At 44.4% G+C, this 21,799-nt stretch overlaps 1 protein-coding gene across 1 annotated transcript in view; it reads left to right on the top strand.

Annotated features, from left to right (window-relative positions):
- VEPH1 (ventricular zone expressed PH domain containing 1) overlaps nt 1-21,799 on the top strand; it is a 144,849-nt gene that overhangs the window by 19,348 nt on the left and 103,702 nt on the right. The window contains exons 4-5 of the mRNA XM_056850194.1: nt 13,923-14,089; nt 18,236-18,445. Of these exons, the coding sequence (XP_056706172.1) occupies nt 13,923-14,089; nt 18,236-18,445 (377 nt within the window). The remainder of the gene's footprint in view (nt 1-13,922; nt 14,090-18,235; nt 18,446-21,799) is intronic.

Consider the following 21,799-nt stretch of genomic DNA (forward strand, 5'->3'; position numbering starts at 1 on the left):
CCAGCATGGCTTTTCTTATGTTCTTCTAAGATTTGTTCCACTGTTGTGAAACACTTCACAGGTAAAAGAGCAGGCTGTTTTTGATAGCTCATTTCAACCTACACTTTGTTCTTGGTTCACTACACCAGCATGGTGAAGTGGTCATAGTGTTGGACTAGGATCTGAGAGACCCAGATTCAAATCCTTGTTCTGCCATGGAAGCATGCTGGGTGGCCTTGAGTTAGTCACATACTGTCAGCCTGACAGGGTTGTTGTGAGGATAAAATGGAGAAGAGTAGAATTATGTAAGCCACTTTGGGTCCTCAGTGGAGAAGAAGTCAGGGTATAAATGACGTAAATTAAACAAAAATCTGTTCAGTGCCCACATATACTTGTGTAATGTACTGAAGAAATTTCTCCTGTGAGTTCTGTGAGGAACAGGCCGTTTCAGAAGGGCACTGTGCCTTGCTGCTGCCACTGAAAACTGCAAATCTGAATCTCCCCCCTCCCACTCCTCTGTCTAGATATTGTCTGAGGAGCAACAGATAGAGGAGATGTGATGCTGCTGTTTTCTGCGGGGGACGTGTGTGTCATGCTACGTCTAGTTATGGCATGACGTGAGTGCCATCTAAACAGTCTGTGTGATCCACGTGGCAACCAGATCCTTACACATGTGCTGCCATGCAAAAGAGATTTTCATCAATCATCCTGATACTGAAGTAACATTTACAATTAGCCCTCTGATTCAATAGTCAAGGATTACGAGAGTGTGGGACCGAATGGCTGTTTTTAACCCTGGTTCTGCAGAGTTAAATAATCCTGTCTTTTATTTATTTTTCCTATGCCAATCTCAGAGTTCAAAGCAGGGTATTCATCTTCTTAAACCCCAACAGTCCACATGTAAATTAGGAAGGACACCAAAGTTCACAAATTTACTAGTTCAATGTGAATATTCCCTTTTTGAGTTAGCGCTACCCTTGTGAGAAACAAACCCAGAACATTTTTATTTTCTGTTTTCCTCTAAAATGTATGTGTTTTTGTGTATCAACTGCGTGTGTAAAGCGTCATCAAGTCACAGCTGATTTATAGTGATCCCAGGTGGGGTTTTCAAGGCAAGTGATTAAGCAAAGGTAGTTTGCTATTGTCTTCCTCTGCAGAGTTTTCCTTGGAGGTCTCTCTTCCAAGAACTGACCCAGCTTAGCTTCTGAGATCTGATGCAATTGGGCTACACTATACCATTCCACATCCCGCATCAATTGCATAGTTGCTTATAAATGGCATTAAAATGCCACAAGAAAAACAAAACAAAATCACCAGTGACAGCAACAAAAATAAGACCCAAACCAATGATGATGGCAATATTCAGGATAAAAATGGTGATGGCAACATTTGTGTTACCTTGGGGGTTTTAAGATTATATTATATTATGTTAATTTTAATCTGATGTTAATTTTATTATTTATTGGATTTTAATCATATATGTTATACGTTGTTAGCTGCCCTGGGGGAGGGGGTGGGATAGAAATAAAATAAATAAAATAAACTGAAAGGCTGCATCAGTTCATCCATAACATGAATGACGCATCCCTAACATGAATGACGCATCTGATACCTGCTAATGGAAACTAGTTCCAGTTTGAGATATTCCAGCATTATTACACACCTCAGGCATTCTGTAAATGACGCTTGCTCAACTTCTAATTCACCAACACAAATACTACACATAGCCATGTATTGTGCAAGAGAGGCACTCGGCAGGAGGCAATAAAACAGAAGGTTTCGTAAGACCTTTTAAAGTTGCCATAGATGGCTGGTGGGACGTGTTCAATTTGGCCTGTCACAAGTTGGGCGAGTCTGCTATAAGTGTTGTGGAGAATTGGTTCAGTGTTGGATGGATGTGGGTTTTGTTTGCTGCAAAAACAACATTTTCAGAACATCGTTTGTTAGTCGTCTTTGGACAGAACTCCTGCTGAGAGGGAAATCTCAGGAGAACTTCTCGCATGTTTTCTTCTCTAGTAAGTATACATGAATACAAAATATCCATCACGTCAGTTTGGAATTGTGCAAGTATATTTAAATGTTGCTTTACTTGGCAAGATGCATGGAAGTGGCGCATGCAGGAAAGGATCACAACAACCCATTTTTCATTTGGATTGCTGGGGAAAGTCAGGTGAGAAGTGGCTCTCACACTGACTCCAAAAAGAGAGCAATTTCCCCACAACACTTAGTCCCATCTGTTATAAAATATATTTCATTCAATTCTGAATTTCCACAGTTCAAACAAGGCTACTTGCAAAAACATATCGGTATTGATAACCCATCTAGTGCTTGAGTATCATCTTGTCAAAATACAAATGGTAGGAATTTGAACATCAGTGGTAGCAGTGATCATATTTTGGAGCAAGACAATTTTTCTGGAGCGGGGAGTTCCAAAATTTTTAAATTGGATCAAGAAACAGGCTGGCAGCCAGTACACTTGGCCCAATACTGGTAAAATGTGATCTCTGCAGGGGAGCCCAATTAAAAACCCTTGGTTGCTTTTGATACCAGTTAGTCTTCCAACATTCTTCAGAGTCCATCCTGGATATATAAAACATGTTGCAGTGATCCAATCCTGGTGTCACCAAGGCATGAGTAAATGTGATCAAATTGCCTTCTCTAGGAATGCCCCCAACAAGTGAGCAAATATAAACAGGTGGAACGCAGTCGTGGAAACCTCTGCATCTCAAGCAGCAGAACCAGATCCTTAAGTATCCCCAGATTGTGAATTTAATTCTTCTGGAGGAGGACAGTTCCATCCAGAACTAATTGTAAACCTACACAGTTCATCTCTACTTCCAACTAACAGTGTACTGTCTTGTGTAGTAGTTTAAGCTTCAGTTTATCTGCCCATAGCCCTTCACCACCTTCAAACATGTTTCCACTTTATCTCTAGAATTAGAAAGGAGAATTAGGGTTGGGTATTACACTGTATTACAAATGCCGGGGTAACCTCTTCCACCAGTTTCTTATAGATGGTAAATAGCATGGGAGACAAGATGGAACCCTGTCAAATCATATAGGCCAAGCACTACCTTCTGGAAACTATCCAACAAAAAAGACTTCAAATGAGTAACACTGAAGTCCATCCCAGCTACAGATTTTTGAAGGAAACCATAGTTGATAGAATCAAAAGCCACTAAGAATAGTGATACAGTCCACTATCAGATTCAGAGTTCAACCAGGCGGGCAATCAAGACTGTTTCAGTTGTGGTTTGAGTGGATTAGTCAGGTATGATATACTTTTTGTTTGTTTACGCTGTTTATCATTCTTCTTTCTCACTGAGACTCAAGGGGGATTAGACAGTGTAGGTGAAGGCAGTCAATAGGATGGGATAGTCAATAAGCAGTAATAGGGATTGGCATGAGGAAATTAAAGCCAGGTCAACAACCTGGAAACAAAGTGAAATTGTTAACATACCATATTAAACAATGCAGAAGTTAGATAATAGGATAATCATAGAGCAACAGATTGCATATACTACACACAATAGTACAGTCCACAGTCTCTTTCTCTTTATTAAAGCGTTCTTCCTGAACCAACTCTGTTATAATTAAACCCGGTTGCCTTTGTAAAAATGCCCTCCTGAATAATTCTGTTTTGCATTGTTCGCGAAATGCCGGGAGAGTGGGAGCTTTCCTAACCTCATTAAGCAGGCCATTCCATTAGGTGAGGGCCACAGCATATACTGCACTTGTGTGGGTAGGTTTTGATCTTGCCCATTTGCAGGGTGGCACCTGCCTGAAGGCTCTGCTCAGCTGGTGTGGCAGAGCAGAAGAGGTGGTCCTGCAGATACAAGGGCCCAAGTCCATGAAGGGCTTTGTATGTGATAACCAATAACTTGAACTGAACACAGATTGAGTCCGGTAGTACATCAGAGACCAACAAGATTTTCAGGGTATACACTTTTGAGAGTCAAAGCTCCCTTTGCCAAATACCTTCACCAGGTACCTGACAAAGGGAGCTTTGACTCTTGAAAGCATATACCCTGAAAATCCTTTTGGTCCCTAAGGGGCTAGTGGACTCAAATCTAGCTGTTCTACTGCTGATTAACACAGCTACCCTCTGAAACAATCTTGAATTGAACACAGTAACTGATGGGCAACCAGAGGAGGGACTACAGAATGGTGATAATATGCATGGTCTGCCTAGCTCCTGGTAATAACCAAGCTGTGGCATTCTGCACCAACTAAGATCTCCAAGTTGACTTTGAGGGTAGACGTTTGTAAAGTGCATTACAGATCAGCCATGTAGAGGGTCATCTTCCAACCTAAACCAATTTGGTAGAAAGGATTTTTTTGTAGCTGCATTAACGTGCTTCTCCAGTAGTAATGCTGGATCCAGTTTAACCCCTAAGCTCTTGACTGAGTCAGCAAGGATCAGCTGAACCCCAATGAAAGTGGGAGACACAGTGTCCTTCAAGATCTCTGCCATCCCAGCCAGCCTTACCTGTGACTTGTCAGGATTTAGTTTCAGTTTGTTCACTCTTAGCTATTTAACTACAGCAGGCAGGCAGCAATTCAGGACTTCTACTGCATCACCAGGAGATTTGGATAAGGAGATCTAGAATTGGGTGTTTTTCTTTTCGTTACATTGGAATAACTCATCCATTGAACATTTTGCCACTGGAAACATCCATTAGCCAACTTTCACCTCACACTTTTTCATTCACAATGACCCAATGGTTTCATAAACTGTATATTAGAAAGTGTCTCTGTGTTTAAGAATAAACATCAATGCACATACTATTGAAGAAGTGAAAATGGAAATCCTAGGCTGATACTAACTTTATTAGCAGTAGATATGACATATACGCCATTAGTTCTAAATTATCATGAAGGCTTTAAGAAAGAAGGGTGAATAATGATAACTTCAGGTCACAGCCCCTAGGGAGCACCTCTGTATTATTTGGGCAGTGTGAAGAAGAACTGAAAGATGCCTTATTTGGATATTCAAAGCAAGAATGGACTGGTTTAAAGAGGCCTGATGTGGCAAGCAGAGTTCTTTAATCAAAGGACTAAAATATAGGGCTGTCTGTCTAGGAGCCTCCTGACTGTTACTTCATCAGCAGCATCCTGTGTCTGGTCCAAGTCAGTGCCGGTATTGGTGTTTGACTTGCAGCAATGAGGAAAGGTCTGGGAAGCATCAGGTCAGGTCTATGAGGCAAACCTTCCCAGTCGGCCCCTGACTCAAACATTCCTAGACAAAACAGTTGATGATGCCGTACTTCCATGACAGCTCTGGGGCATGGGGGAGAGGAGAAAGTTCAATTAATGCTTGAATTGCCTCAGAGTTTCAAAATGAGGTAAAATATACATTTGTGTTCGCAATGCCTGAACAACATTGATATGATGATGCAACATATGAAACAGTCAGCTTTAATTTAAATTGTAGTTATGAATACAAGAACATTGTAAAAGCCCTTGATGAATCAAACAAAAGATTCATTTACTTGAATATTCTGTTTTCAGTACAGCTATCCAGGAAACCAACAAGTAAGCTTTGAAGGCGATAACTGGTTACATGCTCTCCCCTCCTGGGCAACAGGTGTTCAGAAGCACTCTTATTATGAACATGGAGGATCTGTTTAGCTATCATGTATAATATCCACTGATATACTTTCCCCGTTAGATGTGCACTATTTAACTCAAATGATCTGATGGGTTTGCATTATCCTGTTCTTCTAAACAGACACATTCTTAAAGAAACACGTTGCTGGTTGTTGATCATTGTTTTTCCATGCTCCCAATTCTAGCAGGCCTTCTATTCAGACGGGCGGGGGCGGGGAAGGGGGAGATGAGAACAATTGCTTATTTTTTTTAAAGAAAAGTCTATGCTTCTCCAGAGGCAACTTACAAATAAAAGTAAAACAACCCACCCAAGTAAAACTAACCAAACCAACAGTAAAGTGATCTCAAACCAGCAGCCAGCAGATTGTAAATTAAACTGGCGGGTGTTGCTCCAACATCCTGAATCAGAAAGTGGCAGACAAAACACACAAAATTTGAAAGACGCCAAGCATTTCTTGTTGAAATAACTTTTCCAACTATTTTAGGAAATATAAGGATTAAGGGATGGATATTTTGTTAAATGTAACTCTGATCCTATCCTAGCCCTGGGATACCTTTTGGGGTCATTTAGCAGCTTGAATAACCCATCTTATCAGAGCTGGACAGCTAAGCAGTGTTGGCTGCAGCCAGTACTTGGATAGGAGATCACCAAGGAAGACTGAGGTTGCTACACGGAGGAAGGGAACGGCAAACCACCTCTGTGTCAGGCTGCTATCTCGGTTTCGTTATTGCCTCTGTCTCTGTGCTGTATTGTCTGCCCCCCAAGGTCGCATGCCTAAGCCTAAGCCTGGGAACTCAGCTCCTGGGAAACTGTATTCCTGCGTGTAATCTCCCGCCTTTCCTGCCTTATAATATCTCCCAGCTAGTGAGCCTTTCATAGCTGTCATTTTATTCGTTTGCACTGTATGCCTATTTGATCAGTAAAATCCACCTGTTTGGACTCTATACGACTTTGTGGTGATTTCTGGTTCTGTGGGCCAAGGGCTGACATTATGACAGCTATCTCACATCTTCACCGTTCTCCCACATCTTCACCGTTCTCCTAGCCAGGCTGGAGCCCAGGGGGGTTCGCCTGCCACTTGGATGGGAGCTGTGCAGCTCTCCAGGTGATCTACTACCCTGGAGCCCTTCTCAGAGGACCCTACTCTGTTACAGGACTTAATTGCTGAACTTTTCCGGACGAACCGAGAGGTTTGCCGCTTGAGGGGACTGGTACACGCGCAGTGGCAATCTCTTACAGGACGTCTCTGGATGTTAACATCGGAGGATACTGATGCTCGTTTAGATCTTCAGGACTTGGATCAATTACTGGACGATGCCCGATTGGCGACTGAGGATTTACAAATATTAACTGGACTTCTGGATAATCTTATTTCTCGACAAACTCTTTCTACCATGGCGGGAGCCCCACCGGAGGGTTTTTCCCTGATCCCGGATGCGGCCAGCTGCCAGGCTGAGGCCAAGCGAGTCGCTATTAGCACCGCTCTTCTCCTTGTGGAATGTACAAAGGACACCCCGGTAGCCACCTTGGCTCAAGTTTTGACCCCGACGTTTGGAGCCGAGGCATCCGCACTGGCGGTTCGAGTACAACCTCTGCTGGGCGGGGAACCTGACCCCATACTCTTGCTCCTCGAGACAGAACTTTTGCCGCGCATTACGGCAGAGGCTGCCCTAAGACTTGAGAACGCCAAAGTTCTTGCGGATCAGCAAGCCGCCGAAGCGGCTAGGGTCGCAAGAGAGAGAGAGGCGGCGGAAGCAGCCAGGGCGGCTGCAGCAAGGAATCAGGCGAACGTGGACACGCGCCCCAAGGACTATGTACTGGGACTATCAGGTCTCACCTTTTCCCCGGCGTTTGTCCCGTCGCGTACGACCCAACGCGCACGCCGTTTGGCTGACCGACGTCGAGACTCAGATGAGTCTGAAGACGAGGATTTATATTGGGATAGCTCTCAATGGGCCACGAGCTTCCGAACCAGTAAGCCTCATCTTACTGGGGGCCCAAGTGAGGAGGTTCATCTTTTACGAGCCCAGAATCGGGAGCTCTCCGACCGTGTGGATCAACTCCAAGAAGTAATGGAACTTATGCTTCACGAGAACAGGCAATTACAACAAACCCTGATAGCTCAGAGACAGCCCGTTCCGATACCGGGTCAGGCGGTACCCGTACAACCACCCGCTAATGTGCCTGCTCCACCCTTACCTCCTGGAGCTCCTGTTGCTCCTCCGCTCCGACCACCCGTGCAACCACCTGCTAATGTGCCTGCTCCACCCTTGCCTCCTGGAGCTCCTGTTGCTCCTCCGCCCGGACCACCCGTGCAACCGGGTCAGCCCGCGCCCGGCCCTTGGAAGCAACTCAAATTGAGGACTACGTATGACGGATCTCTTGAGACTTTGCCTTGTTTCTTGCATCAAGTGGACAGTTATATGCGAGAACAAGGTCAACTTTTCCCCACGGAAGATAGCCGGGTGCGGTACGTAGCTTCCCTCCTGACAGGCAAAGCGGCTGACTGGATGGTCCTCCAGTTTGACACCCGCTCTCGTGCGATTCGTTCCCTCAACAACTTCATGACTGCCCTGAGAAGGAGGTTTGAGGACCCCTTCCTGGGAGAAAGAGCCAAAACGGAACTTTTACAATTAAAACAAGGCTCTGCTACAGTTCGGGAATTTGCCGATGAATTTCAGCGACTGGCAAGTAAAATTGTAGGTTGGCCCGAGACCACCCTAATCCATCATTTCAGGGAAGCCTTGCATCCTGACATTCTGAACTGGTCTTACATGCGGGGCGATCCCGATACCCTCGAAGGCTGGATCCTATTAGCCGAGGAAGTGGAAAGCCGCCGCCGCTTTATTTCTCTCGTCCGTCAAAAGCACAAGGAGAAGGGCACCCAAAAGCCTCAACCCAAGGCACCACTGCTCGTCCCACGAAATCCCCCACGTCCGCTCCAGGAACGTGAAGTCCGATTTCAGAGGGGTGCCTGTCTTACATGCGGAGAAATGGGCCACTTTGCAGCCGTTTGCCCACGCCGCCAGGAATTATTTCGTCCCAGCACGACAACCCGCGCCCGAGGTCGTCCACCACGCAGAGGCACCGCGGCCACCCGCAGCGCAGCTCCGGGAAGGCCCACACCCTCTGCACTCCATGCCGGGGACCCAGCCTCCCTGCCTGCTTCCAACGACCCCGCCGGGTCTCGGATTACAAGTGCCCCATTGGGGGACAGCTTTCCCTCTTCGGATGAGGAAAACCCTTGGATTTCTCCAGCCTTAAACCTGGAATCTCCCCTCGACTTATCAAAAAACGGCTTCGGTCTGTGGTGAATGGAGCATCTCCACAGACCTCTCAGGATCTTCCTATCAAACCGAATGCTCCTACCAAAATCAAAGAAGTGGACTCCACCGTCTACGTAGATGCAGTTTTACAACAACTTAACGGAGGTCCACAAATCCCCGTCAAAGCACTAATTGACTCCGGTTGCTGTCGCACTCTCATAAGCGAAGCCACGTTTGCTGCCCTCAGAGCCGACTCAGAGGCTTTACCCGCCCCCGTCCAATTTGCTCAAATGGACGGGAGCCAATTCCAGGGGGGCCCAGTTGATCATCGCACCATAGGGGTGGCAATGGGAATTGGTTCCCACTGGGAACAAATAGACTTCACTATAGCCCCTATCCGATTTGAAGTGGTCTTGGGAATTAACTGGATTAAAGGACATAGTCCCAGTATTGATTGGGAAACAGACACTATTTCTTTCGCTAGTCCCACCTGCGACCAGCATCGGCAAAACTTTGCTCTGCCATTTCCGCCCGTTCCAGCGTTAACCTCTACTGCCCCAGTACCACCGGCTCTACCCGCTGTATACCGGGACTTTGAAGATGTCTTCGACCTTAAGGAATGTGATGCCTTACCCCCCCACCGGGCCTCAGACTGTGCGATTGAAGTAGTAAAGGACTGCACATTAACCAAAAGTAAGATTTACCCTATGAGCGCTTCCGAGCGCACTGTCCTCCGGGACTTTTTGGACAAAAACCTCGCCAGAGGGTTCATTCGCCCTTCGAATGCCCCAAACTCGGCCCCCGCGTTTTTCGTCCGGAAAAAAGAGGGCGACCTTCGCCTGTGCATTGACTTCAGAAAGCTCAATGCGGTTACCCAGACCAACGCCTATCCTATCCCATTAATATCGGATATTTTGGGACAATTACAGGAAGGCCGTGTGTTCTCTAAATTAGACTTGGTGGAAGCCTACTACCGAGTCCGTATCCGCGAAGGAGATGAACACCTCACTGCCTTCTCTAGCTGTTTCGGAATGTATGAATTCCTTGTAATGCCGTTCGGATTAAAAGGGGCCCCGGGGGTCTTCATGCAACTCATCAATGAAATCCTACATGACCTTCTATATCGTGGGGTGGTGGTCTACTTAGATGACATTCTCATTTATTCGAAAACTATGGACGAGCATGTGACTCTGGTCAGAGAAGTTCTACAACGCCTGCGTAACCATCAACTGTTCGCTAAACTAGCTAAGTGTGAATTTCACCAAAGCAAACTCACGTTTTTGGGATACATCATCTCCCACCAAGGTCTTCGCATGGACCCCGCCAAAGTCCAAGCCGTCCTCGATTGGACTCCCCCCACCAACCGTAAGCAAGTACAGCAATTTCTGGGATTTGCAAACTTCTATCGGGGATTCATCCCTAACTTCGCCCAAGTGGCTCTACCCATTACGGACCTGCTGAAAACTAAAGGAAAAGTAAGCTCGGCTGCCTTGCCCTCCGCAAAGATCCTATGGACTGAGCAATGCCAAGCCGCCTTTCTGGCCCTCAAACGCCTCTTCACTTCGGAGCCGGTGCTACGGCACCCAGACCCAAATCAAATGTTCATTGTGCAAGTCGATGCTTCCGATGTAGCCATGGGAGGGGCTCTCCTCCAGCAAGGACCGGACGGTCTTCTTCACCCTTGCGCTTACTTTTCAAAAAAATTTGCGCACGCTCAATTAAACTGGCCCATCTGGGAGAAAGAGGCCTCTGCAGTTCATCATGCACTGACTTTATGGCGGCAATTCTTGGAAGGGTCTAAAATACCCTTTGAAGTTTGGACCGATCACAAAAATCTAGCTGCCCTCACGGGGTCCCATAAGCTATCGGCGAAACAACAACGGTGGGCGGAGTTCTTTGCTCAGTTCCGTTTCACCCTGAAGCACGTCCCTGGGAAGCAGAACGTTCTCGCGGATGCCCTCTCCCGTTTACCACAATATCCGGTAAAACTCGAAAGACCCACCAACTCTCTGTTCACCCCTATACAACGTGGGGCCCTACCTATGCTGGCTGTGCAAACCCGATCCCAGCATCAACACACCTCGCAAGCTCCGCCAGCCCAACCGGCTGCCCAGCCGCCACCGCAACAGACCGGAGTTCCCGCCCCTCCTACCCCTCCGACCGCTCAGCCGCCTGCAGTCTGCGCGCCGCCACACGTAAGCACTAGCCCTATAACTATTTCTCAGATCTCCAGAACCGACGGGGGGGCTCCCTCCAAACTCCCCATCTCCGAATCCTTTTTAACTGTCCTTCGGGACCAGTGCCTTTTAGAACGTTCCGCTCATACCCTACCTCCTGGTGTTTTGGAACAAGGGGGATCCTGGTACAAAGACTCAAAATTGTATGTACCCAAAGCTCTCCGGAAGGACGTTTTACATTTAGCTCATGGAGCCAAAACAGCTGGGCACTTTGGGTTTCTGAAGACCCTTCACTTATTGCGCAGACAGTTCTGGTGGGGGGGAATGCGTTCCGACATTGACTCCTTCATCCGCAGCTGTCCCGTTTGTGCCGCTGCGAAACGATCGCAGGGCAAACCCCCGGGACTGCTACAACCTCTTGAAACGCCCAGCAAACCTTGGGAAGTGATCGCTATGGACTTCATGACTGATCTCCCTCTCAGTGGGGGTAAAACTGTGTTGTGGGTTGTTACTGATTTGTTTTCTAAGCAAATACATTTGATTCCATGTGCAGGGATCCCCTCTGCTCAGAAACTAGCCCGCCTCTTCGTGACGCATATATTTCGTTTACATTCGTTTCCGCGTAAAATAATTTGTGACCGCGGAAGTGGTTTCGTTTCTAAGTTTTGGAAAGCTTTCCTCAAGTTGGTGGGGGTGGAACAGGGATTGTCTAGTGCATACCATCCTCAAACTGATGGTCAAACTGAACGTGTCAATGCTGTACTCGAATGTTATTTGCGTTGTTATGTTAACTACCACCAGGATAACTGGGTGGAACTGCTACCTTTAGCAGAATATGCCTACAATAATGCCATGCATCAATCCACAGGTTTTAGCCCGTTTTTTGCTGTGTATGGACAAGATTTCAGTCCCATCGTTCCTACAGATGATGTAGAGGGGGAGGGGAACCCCGACATTGCCTCCTGGGCACACGCCCTCCGTACCACTTGGCCCTGGCTCGTTAGCAACCTCGACCGGGCCAAACGTAAATACAAAGCGCAAGCTGACAAACATCGCTCCCCCGGGGGTGATCTGCAAGTGGGTGCTTTGGTTTACCTTTCCACCAAAAACCTCCGGTCCACCCAACCGTGCCATAAACTCAGCGCCAAATTCATTGGCCCTTTCCCCATTACTCGGGTCATAAACCCTGTCACAGTGGAACTGGCTCTCCCCAAATCTTTGAGGCGTGTGCATCCTGTTTTCCACATAAGCCTCCTCAAACCCCATGTTGCTTCTCCACGGTGGCATCCGGACCCACCGCCTGCGCAACCCATCATGGTGGGGGGGGAAGAACACTTCGAAGTCTCCAAGATCCTTGACTCCCGTATTCACCATGGTACTCTCCAGTATCTAGTTCGTTGGAAACATTTCCCCCCTGCCTATGACGAATGGGTGCGCGCACGGGATGTCTCCGCCCCCGACCTCATTGACGCCTTTCACATTGCTTACCCGAACAGGCCAGCCCCCTTGCGAACTGGGAGGGGGCCTTGAGGGGAGCAGAATGTCAGGCTGCTATCTCGGTTTCGTTATTGCCTCTGTCTCTGTGCTGTATTGTCTGCCCCCCAAGGTCGCATGCCTAAGCCTAAGCCTGGGAACTCAGCTCCTGGGAAACTGTATTCCTGCGTGTAATCTCCCGCCTTTCCTGCCTTATAATATCTCCCAGCTAGTGAGCCTTTCATAGCTGTCATTTTATTCGTTTGCACTGTATGCCTATTTGATCAGTAAAATCCACCTGTTTGGACTCTATACGACTTTGTGGTGATTTCTGGTTCTGTGGGCCAAGGGCCTGGGACACCCTGTGGATAGGTTGGTTTCTACTCAACGGCACGTTCTTTTCCTTTGGGTCAGTTATGATATAGTTTTCTTAGGCAATGTTGAAACATATACATATGCTTCAGATGCTGATTGCTGGAGGGGAAAAACAGCGGCTGGTTCTACAAGACTATCTGAAGCTGTGCTACCTTATTAGCTGTGATACAACTAATGAGTGACCTGGTTGACTTCCATGTTAAGACAGCAAGAAGAGACCAGCATGCACTTTTTCTTTTCTTTTTTTGGTGGAAAGTGAATCCATAGAGGTTTTAACTATGTTAGAAGATTTAGAGAGTGAAACTCTGTAATATATCGATAGGCAGATGTTTTCCATATGTTGTCAGCATGGAACTTCAATCACTCCAAGGCCAGTTAGTACAGTGTTTCATGTTATAGATTTCTCTCTGAAGCCTGGTTTTGAATTAAATTGTGCACGCACATCTTCAAACACACTCTCAAAAATGTGTGAGAATATTTTGTTCTGCTTACTCTCTTTTGTCTCTCTGCTTCACTGGTTCTGCAGTCCCTAGAAATTGCATCTAACTGGATATATCTTTATGCTAATTCTACTCTTTTTAAAAAAAATATTATTTCCAGATTTCTGTTTAATTCAGATTTCTGAAACTCAGAAGGGGGGAGGAGTAGTTAAAATCCATTGGTTCGCCTTCCTTTTCATGTTCATTGAGCAGTTCGCTCTGCCCGTGTGGTTCAGCGCTCAATTAGATATCCAAATTTTTGACAACTCAGACAGTTCTGGTTCATAGGCAGGTCTATATTGTCTCTCTCAGTCGCATTCCTCGGTAGATAATATTTTCATTTCTTTGTGCTCCGTGTATTTTTCTTTTGTTGTGCCATATGTTTCTGCACAAACATCATTTCCCACAAATATTCCCAGAAATCTCTGGCAATAACATCCTGACTCTGTGTCGCTTTATCGCTTCAGCGATAAAGATATTGCAGCATGAAAGAGTGAATGGAAAGGCAAAAGGTTTGGAACCTTTTAAAAAAAATGGGACTGTACTTTCTTTCTCTTGATAGGGAATTCCATGTTGCTCCGTGTATTGCCGACTTTGTATGAAAAGCAATCACAGCCAATTAACGGCCACCTGAGAGATCTGGTTGCGCTGATGTCTCACCTGGAACAACCAGAACAGCATCATCTTTTACAACTTTTGCTGATAGTTGCTAAGAAAAAGCAGCCAGAGGTAAGATGTTTTAATTCCCTGTTAAATCTTGAAAGGGTCTATTATTTTGATAAAGCAGCTCTTGATACAGTAAGGTTTCTCATGTGGCCCCACTGACTAGGATCTGGATGCTGTGTGTGCAAATGTTCTCTTTGCACCTCCAATTTATTTCCTTCATGAACCTTTCAACTTTTAATCTTTGCTGAATTCAAGAAGCACTTTGGGGATTAGAAATAATATGCCTCAAAGAGGAACTGCAAAAAAACAACAACCCCGTCTCCTTGTGTGCATACTCTGGCAGCACTGCAGCATGTTATAGGAACAAGGGACACTTAAATACCTGCCAGTTTGGCTCACTTTCCTTCCCCAGTGGTGATCAGGCAACTAATTTATCAGTGGACCATTTGATTGTTTGCAGCATGTTTATATGTGATCTCAGGAACAAGCTTCTTGCAACCATCGGGAGCTGATTCCCAGCTGATGAGGGATCAGCTGGGAGCTGGCTTCTGATCTCCTGCTAGAAGGTTTATGTTCTATACCCAAAAAAGCTTTTTGTGGGAGGGGGATCTAGAGCTGACTCCCAGCTGATCATCTGGAAGTCAGGTTTTTTTGACCTCCCACCCTGGAAACATTGCTGCCTGGCTCCCAGATTTGCTGAAATGTAGCAGATCTAGCTGTGGGGGGGGGGGTGATGAAAAACCCATCTGATTTCTCTTCTCTTGTTGTTGTCTTGGGTTGCAGAGAAAAGGAGATAAACTAGCTCTTTCTTCTCTCCCTTTTGCAACTCCACGGTGTAGTTGTTTTGCTGGGGGCGGGGGGTTAATAAGAACCCAGCTGATCCCCCAAGCAGCAGGGAGTCAACTTCTGACCAACAGGCAACTGCACACTTGTTTGGTAGCTGTTTCAGTTGCTCAATGCAATCTAAAGATATCCCTGATCAGATTACAGTCTAATCATAAGTGTCAAACTGGGTAACTTCACTGAGAAATTCACAGCATCCCTAATACAAACACATCTTCACATGGGCATTTCCAGATCTCCCTCGCTGGGTTCTCTGGTTCTTTTTTGTTGCTACTCCAGGGTAGGGATGAGTTCTTAAGTGCTCCAGCAAGCTAGCTGTGATTAAAAGAATCAGGAACAGCACCTTGGACACTGTGCTAGGTGCTTCAACTCAGTGGTGCAGCCCACAGCATAATAAAACAGAAGATTCCCCTTTGCCAAGTGGCTTTCCCTTAGGAAATGTGAACGTTCATCATTCATCAGTTAACTACTGATGTTTATGAATGGGCCATTCCAAACAGAATTTTCATGATCCAGTTTCAACTCAAACATAATAGCTTTCCAATATGGTTGTTTCATTTGACTGGAAGTTAGCATGTGCTGAGAGAGAGAGCCATGTGTGTCTATATATTGTGTGAACCAATTCACAATACCCCAATCAGCCTCTATATGTATTGTGTGTGTGAAGTGTCATCGAGTCTCAGCCGACTTATGGCAACCCAGTAGAGTTTTCAAGGCAAGCGACTAAGAGAGGTGGTTAGCCCTTGCCTGCCTCTGCATAACAACCTTGGTATTCCTACATCAAGTTTGCTTGACGTAGTTGGATAGTATTTCAATCAAATGCTCAACAAATATTATTTTTAATCAATTGCCCAACATGACAAGGAAAAATACCATTTATTTCAAGTGATGTAAATGAAGGGTTAAAGTAGTTAGTATATCAAGAGAGGATTAATAAGATGAAGCATTGTTACTGAAAAAGGCTACAGTGGCCTTCAAACTGATTGCTAGCCACTCAGAGCCTGTTTTGGGGAAATAACCAAAAACAGTAGTATGGGGGACAGAGTTACAGGACTACCAGCCGTGATAAAGTCATCTTCAAACCAAAACTTCCTGCCATTTTGGACTTAACTTAATTACGCCTGAAATATTGCATACCATTATTCTCTTTCCTTCTGTAAAGATATTTTAAAGGTTTTTGGAGTTTTAAAAGCTGAGTTATAAGGAATAACTGCCAAAGTAGGAATGGGGGGCAGGGGGAGCCAGTAGAAATATCTCATTTCATGTAGAGTTTCACACTGTTACACAAGCAGGATGTTTATGAGGCATGGGACATTATTACAGGGTACAAAGATGCCTTATTTATAGAGTATAAATTTCAGCAGTCTTCATAAAAAAATCAACAGAAACTTAATATCCATCTTTCAGTTCAGTCAAGGGGACCCGTATTAAAATATACAATTGCAGAGGATCTATAACTACGGCTATGAAAAAGATTTATCAGTCTGATGAGGCATTTTAGTCTTTCTTTGGTGCCTGAGTCATATGACAGCTTTTCAGCCTAATTTTCATTGTCTTGTTAATATCACTTTGCTGTACCATTAGGTCTCTGTTGTGCTCTGTAAAATGTGTTCCGACGGAGAGAGAGAGAGCACTTTAGGGGGAAACTTAAGCAAGTCACTGACCTGACATGCTTAAGCTACCCTGACCTGGATAGCCCAGGCTAGCCTGATTTCATCAGATCTCGAAAGCTAAGCAAGGTTGGCTCGGGGTTAGTATTTGGATGGGAGACTACCAAGGAAGTCCAGGGTTGCTACACTGGGGCAGGCATTGGCAAACCACCTCTAAATGTCTCTTGCCTTAAAAACCCTACAGGGTTGCCATAAGTCGGCTGCAACTTGACAGCACTTTACACACACACACAACCAAATCACTACCTTTCATCCTGGCCTGCTTCACAGGGTTGCTTTGAAGACTGAAAATGCTGACATATGCTGCCATCAGTTCCTTTGGGGAAGGGTAGGATAAAAATGTGATAAATAAATGCTAACCATATTTACCGAACACACAAATACATGGTTGAAAGGATTTGCAATAGGTTATTGGATGGGAGACCAGAAAGGAAGACTGGAGTTATTGCGTAGAGGAAGGCAATGGCAAACCACCTCTGCTCATCTCTTGCCTTGAAAACCGTATGGTTTTCAAACCATGAGTTGGTTGCGACTCAATAGCACAGTTTTTAGTGTCATTAATAGGAAGGAACTTGTGTGGGTTGGAGTTGTGAGTACAGTGGGAAAGAATAAATGTATACGTGGAACTGTTCAAAATAACTTTGTATTGACTGACATGTTTGCATTAGAATTAAATTAATTTAAAAAGCATGTTAGACGTTCCCAGATTGAAAGATTCTTTAGCAGGATGAATTAGTGGAGATCTGTAAGAAAAAGGAGGCATTTTAGAGGTTTTAATGAGAACTTTGCAAGGAAATATCTGCAAGGAAATTCTCCATATTAAATTGGGAAGAAGTGCACAATGAACTGGGATATATACATGAATTTTGAAGTCAGAAAATCGGGATTATATAGATGTCTAAATCTAGAAGCATTAGATAAATAATCCTAATATATTGCTAACTATAATAATCCCTGATTTCCAAGAAGCCACTTTTTACAAATTAATATGTGCCAGTGTAAATTGCCAGTGTAGTTCCATAAACATGCCTAGTTGCCCAAGATTTCAATTTTTTTAGGAGGTTCCCTAGGGCATTAGATGAAAGAATTGTATTACAAAAGCGTGTACTGTCTTTATGGATATTACAGCCATGTGATGCTTATTTTTCACATTGTCGAGGCTCGGCCAATCTAGGATTGCAATAATAAAATTGATTGATTGATTGACATTGTCAAGGGCCCAGTTCCCTGCCACTTTGCAGTTCATGGACTGACACTGATTTAAAACAGCTGGCAATCTGTATCCCAAATTTAATTCTTTGCTCTAGCTATCACGCCTGGGATTTCAGACCTTCTTTGGGGATGATGGGGGGGACTCCTGTTATTCTTTAATTCACTATGCCATTGGAGACTTTAACTGACACATTTTTAAAATCAATACAATTTCATACTACTCTAAAGGGAGAAACTTGAGAATTTCATAGGGTGGGGGGTTGTATGTTGAAGAATTTCCTTAATTATGAAATGCTGACTCTATGCATTTATAACCCAAGGCTACTCATATGCTTTGTGTGAAAGTAAACTTGCATTGACTTCTTTTCAAGATTTTCATTTAAGGATAATGATAGTAGGAATGTTTTGAAAAAAACGAATTAGCATTCTAAAACTCTATAGATTATCAGTGATTAATCTCTACCTTCTTCCTTTATTTTTTTAGGTGCTTCAAGAATGTATTCCCTCTCTAATTAGTCACCTAAGAGATCCCAATAATAATGACATCATCCTAAATATACTGATAGAAATATCAGGGTATGAACCAGAAGTACTGGCCAATTTGCTTCCTACACTGAAAGAGATTGGAGATAGTTTCCCATGTCTGATTGGACAAACAGCAAAGATCTATGGAGCTGTTGGACTCATTGATGAGGTATGGAAACTGTCATACACTGAGAATAATTATTTATAATAATATAATCTGCCTGGCCAACAGTCCTAACATAAAGGTTCTCCCTTCAGTAGCTACAGGAACTAAGAGTAAAGACAGTATGAGTGGTATCCACTTTGAACATCTCCTAAAGGTAAATGTTAGTGGCTTTTACAACTGTGGCCAAGAGCCTATTGCACTGCAGTCTACTTAAATAATGGAAGAAATCAAGGGGGGAGACAGTATGGTGTAGTGCTTGGAATACTGGGCTGGGATTGGTGAGACATGGGTTCAAATCCCTGTTTGCCATGAAGCCTCCTGGATGACCTAGGGCCAGTCATTTTCTCTTAAACTAACTTACCACACAAGGCTGTTATTGTGAGGATAAAATGGGGGAGAGAAACCTTGATTTACTTGGAGGAAAGGCGACATTGATTTATTTACTTCAGTTATTTATTTATTTATTTATTAACACATTTATATCCCACCTTTCCCCATGGTTCAAGATAGCTTATAATAATAGTTAAAATATTGTCAGTTAAAACCAAAAATAAAATAGTAATCCCTCTTTAAAAGATGCCTACTTTTCAAACCCCCTCAAAAGCCCTGGCAAACAGGCAGGCCTTACTGTGCCTCGTGGAGATCTCCAAGGAGGGCCCTCCTCTCACCTCTTTAGGGAGCCCCTTCCACAGAGCCAGAGCCAGTTAATACCAGAATGGCCACCCTAATCCCGGAGGGGCCCTGAAGCAACTTTTTTTTTAATGAGTGAATTTTTCAACAAAAAGTGATGGAGTTTTTTAAAGTGTTTATTATTAAAATAAGGCTATTTTAGTGATCGAATCATAAACCAATGGGTTGGAGTACTTAATATTGACTTTAGAATATGCTCTAATAACCATTTCATATGGCCTCAAAATGTCCCTGTAATTGGTCACATTTCAAAATTTTCTCGGGGGCTTGGAGCACCTGAACCCCCAGCTGTATGGGCTCGCTGAGTTCGCCAGAATCTATTCATAGCCTACATTTGGGCAGCTGGATCCTTGAATCCTTCATTGGTGCACGGCTTAATAGTTCTGTACCTCAACCCTTAGGCTAGACTGCATTTTAACACCAAAAATCAGATGTTCACCTCTTTATCCTAACGAGCCCCTTCTGATGACCTTCTACCTTTCTATTAGAGAATGAACCAATACATCTGCCATAGAACAACCCCATTGAAGAAGATAACAGCGGTTACCCAGACCTCGTTGCTGGTGGGAAGGGGCTCACTGTATGGCCCATTTTCAAGGACTCCACCCCACCAACCTGTTCTCCACCATTTGGGCCTCGAGGTCCTTGCAAGGGCAGCAAGGCCCTTTGGAACTTGTTGGATGTTGCCCTATTGTTGCTGGTTGCAGAGTGGCCCCCGTAAGAGTTCAAGCTTCAGGGTCCCAAAAATGTAGGTCCACCACGGCTTTCTTGTTGAAACTCAAGGTGGATTACAGAATTGCGAAACAAAGCAATAAAGGCCAGTAAAATATATACAATAAGCATAGCAATAAATCTAGATTACATAGAGGAACAGTGAAATTAAAAAAATAGTGAATACATCCCATATACAATGGAATATGAAATACGATAAACCTGCTTACAGTTTTTTTCACAGATGTTTAAACAACGAGCCTATTCCCTTTATAAAAATTCCCTACTAAAACACTCTATTTTACAAATTCTGCAAAACAATAAATGTGGGGGCCCCCTGCTTTTTCATCAGGCAGGCCACTCTACCCAGTGGGAGCCAAAACAGAGATGTTCTGGTATTGGCAGCTGTTGTTCTTACCCTTTTGCAGAGTGGCACCTTCAGAAGGCTTTCCTCAAATGGGTGAGGTTAGATGAGAGGCTAGATGAGTTATCAATAGTGCATCCTAAGCAGAGTTGACCTTAGTGGACTTAGAAAGGTATAACTCTGCTTTACCCGGACCTGGATGGCCCAAGCTAGCCTGATCTCATATTTCAGAAGCTCAGCAGGCTTGGCCCTGATTAGTATTTGGATGGGAAACCACTAAGGAATACCAGGGTTGCTATGCAGAGGCAGGCAATGGCAAACGACCTCTGTTAGTCTCTTGCCTTGAAAACCCATGGGGTCACCATAAGTCATCTGTGACCTGACATTTTAAAAAAGGTAAGTTTTGCAATAAAACACTGCAAAAAGGCAATCTTGATTGGATTGTATGATTGTATCAAGATTCTTTTTTTTTGCATAACTATTTACTGAACATAGGCCTGTTCCTTGGTGAAAAGCCGCAAAGAATGCTGAAGGCATGACAACCGTGTCTCCTAATTTGAAATCCTGCAGATAACCCAAAAATTTAAAATGTCCTTTGTGTGATAGTTATCTCCCCATTTTCAACACATGTGCCCATCAGTGGTATAAAAGCTTACTTGTGATGAGTGTGCGATCATTTAACTATACTGTGGAAATTCCATCTAGGAAATTTCATCAAGGAGCACCACATTGTTGTGCATAAGAATGCATGTTATGGGGCTGTTTCACACAGTCCACCTGGGACCAGATTAAAGTAATTTGCATTCCAACCTCAGACAGCAAAGTGCTGTGTTGCACATTCATGTAGAGTTCTCTCGAGTATCCTAATCAAGGCACTTCAGGAAGCAGCTCTGACCCAGGGTTGACCTGTGTCGGGGGAAGTGCAATATGCTTATTGCTATACTGTGCTTTTCCTGGCATCTGTGAGCTAGAACTGTGAGCTTTATGTAACGCTCTGAGGGGGATTTTTATGGAAATGCCCACTGTGTCATTTACAAGTCAGGAACATTGCAAGTTACTTTAGGCACAAGTTGTGCCTAATAATGTGAAAGCCCCTTGAGCAACCTCTTCAAAGCTGTTAGACTGGAGTGATTTTACGTAGACTTGAGCTGTAAATTGTTTTAAGACCTTTGAAATCCATGAGTTTAGACTGGAGGAAGTCCTTATAGGATTGCACCGTTAATCTCTTTCAATACTTCTATGGCTTCTTTGGAGGAATGCTATAAATGGATAGTCATACTGTTGCAAACATTGTCTTTCGATATACAAAAGGACTGCATTGTGTTCAGCTTGATAGAAGAAGGCGCTTCCTTAATGGTTTCTAACGGTGGATTGCTATTCCAAACCACTGGATATTTTGGGAACTGAGAGACAGTGTGTGTAGTGGTCAGGGTGTCTAGGATTTGAGAGACCCAGGTTAGAAACCCACATGGCCATGGAGCAGGAGGAAAAAATGGCAGGGAAAATAGTGTTGATGGTGACATTGTAGGAATTTCGCTGATCTCTATGGTCTTGGGAGAATTCCTAGAGTATCACCTGGAAGTTATGTCACA

Source organism: Euleptes europaea, chromosome 5, assembly GCF_029931775.1.
Source record: "Euleptes europaea isolate rEulEur1 chromosome 5, rEulEur1.hap1, whole genome shotgun sequence".
In the NCBI taxonomy this organism is placed as follows: domain Eukaryota; kingdom Metazoa; phylum Chordata; class Lepidosauria; order Squamata; family Sphaerodactylidae; genus Euleptes; species Euleptes europaea.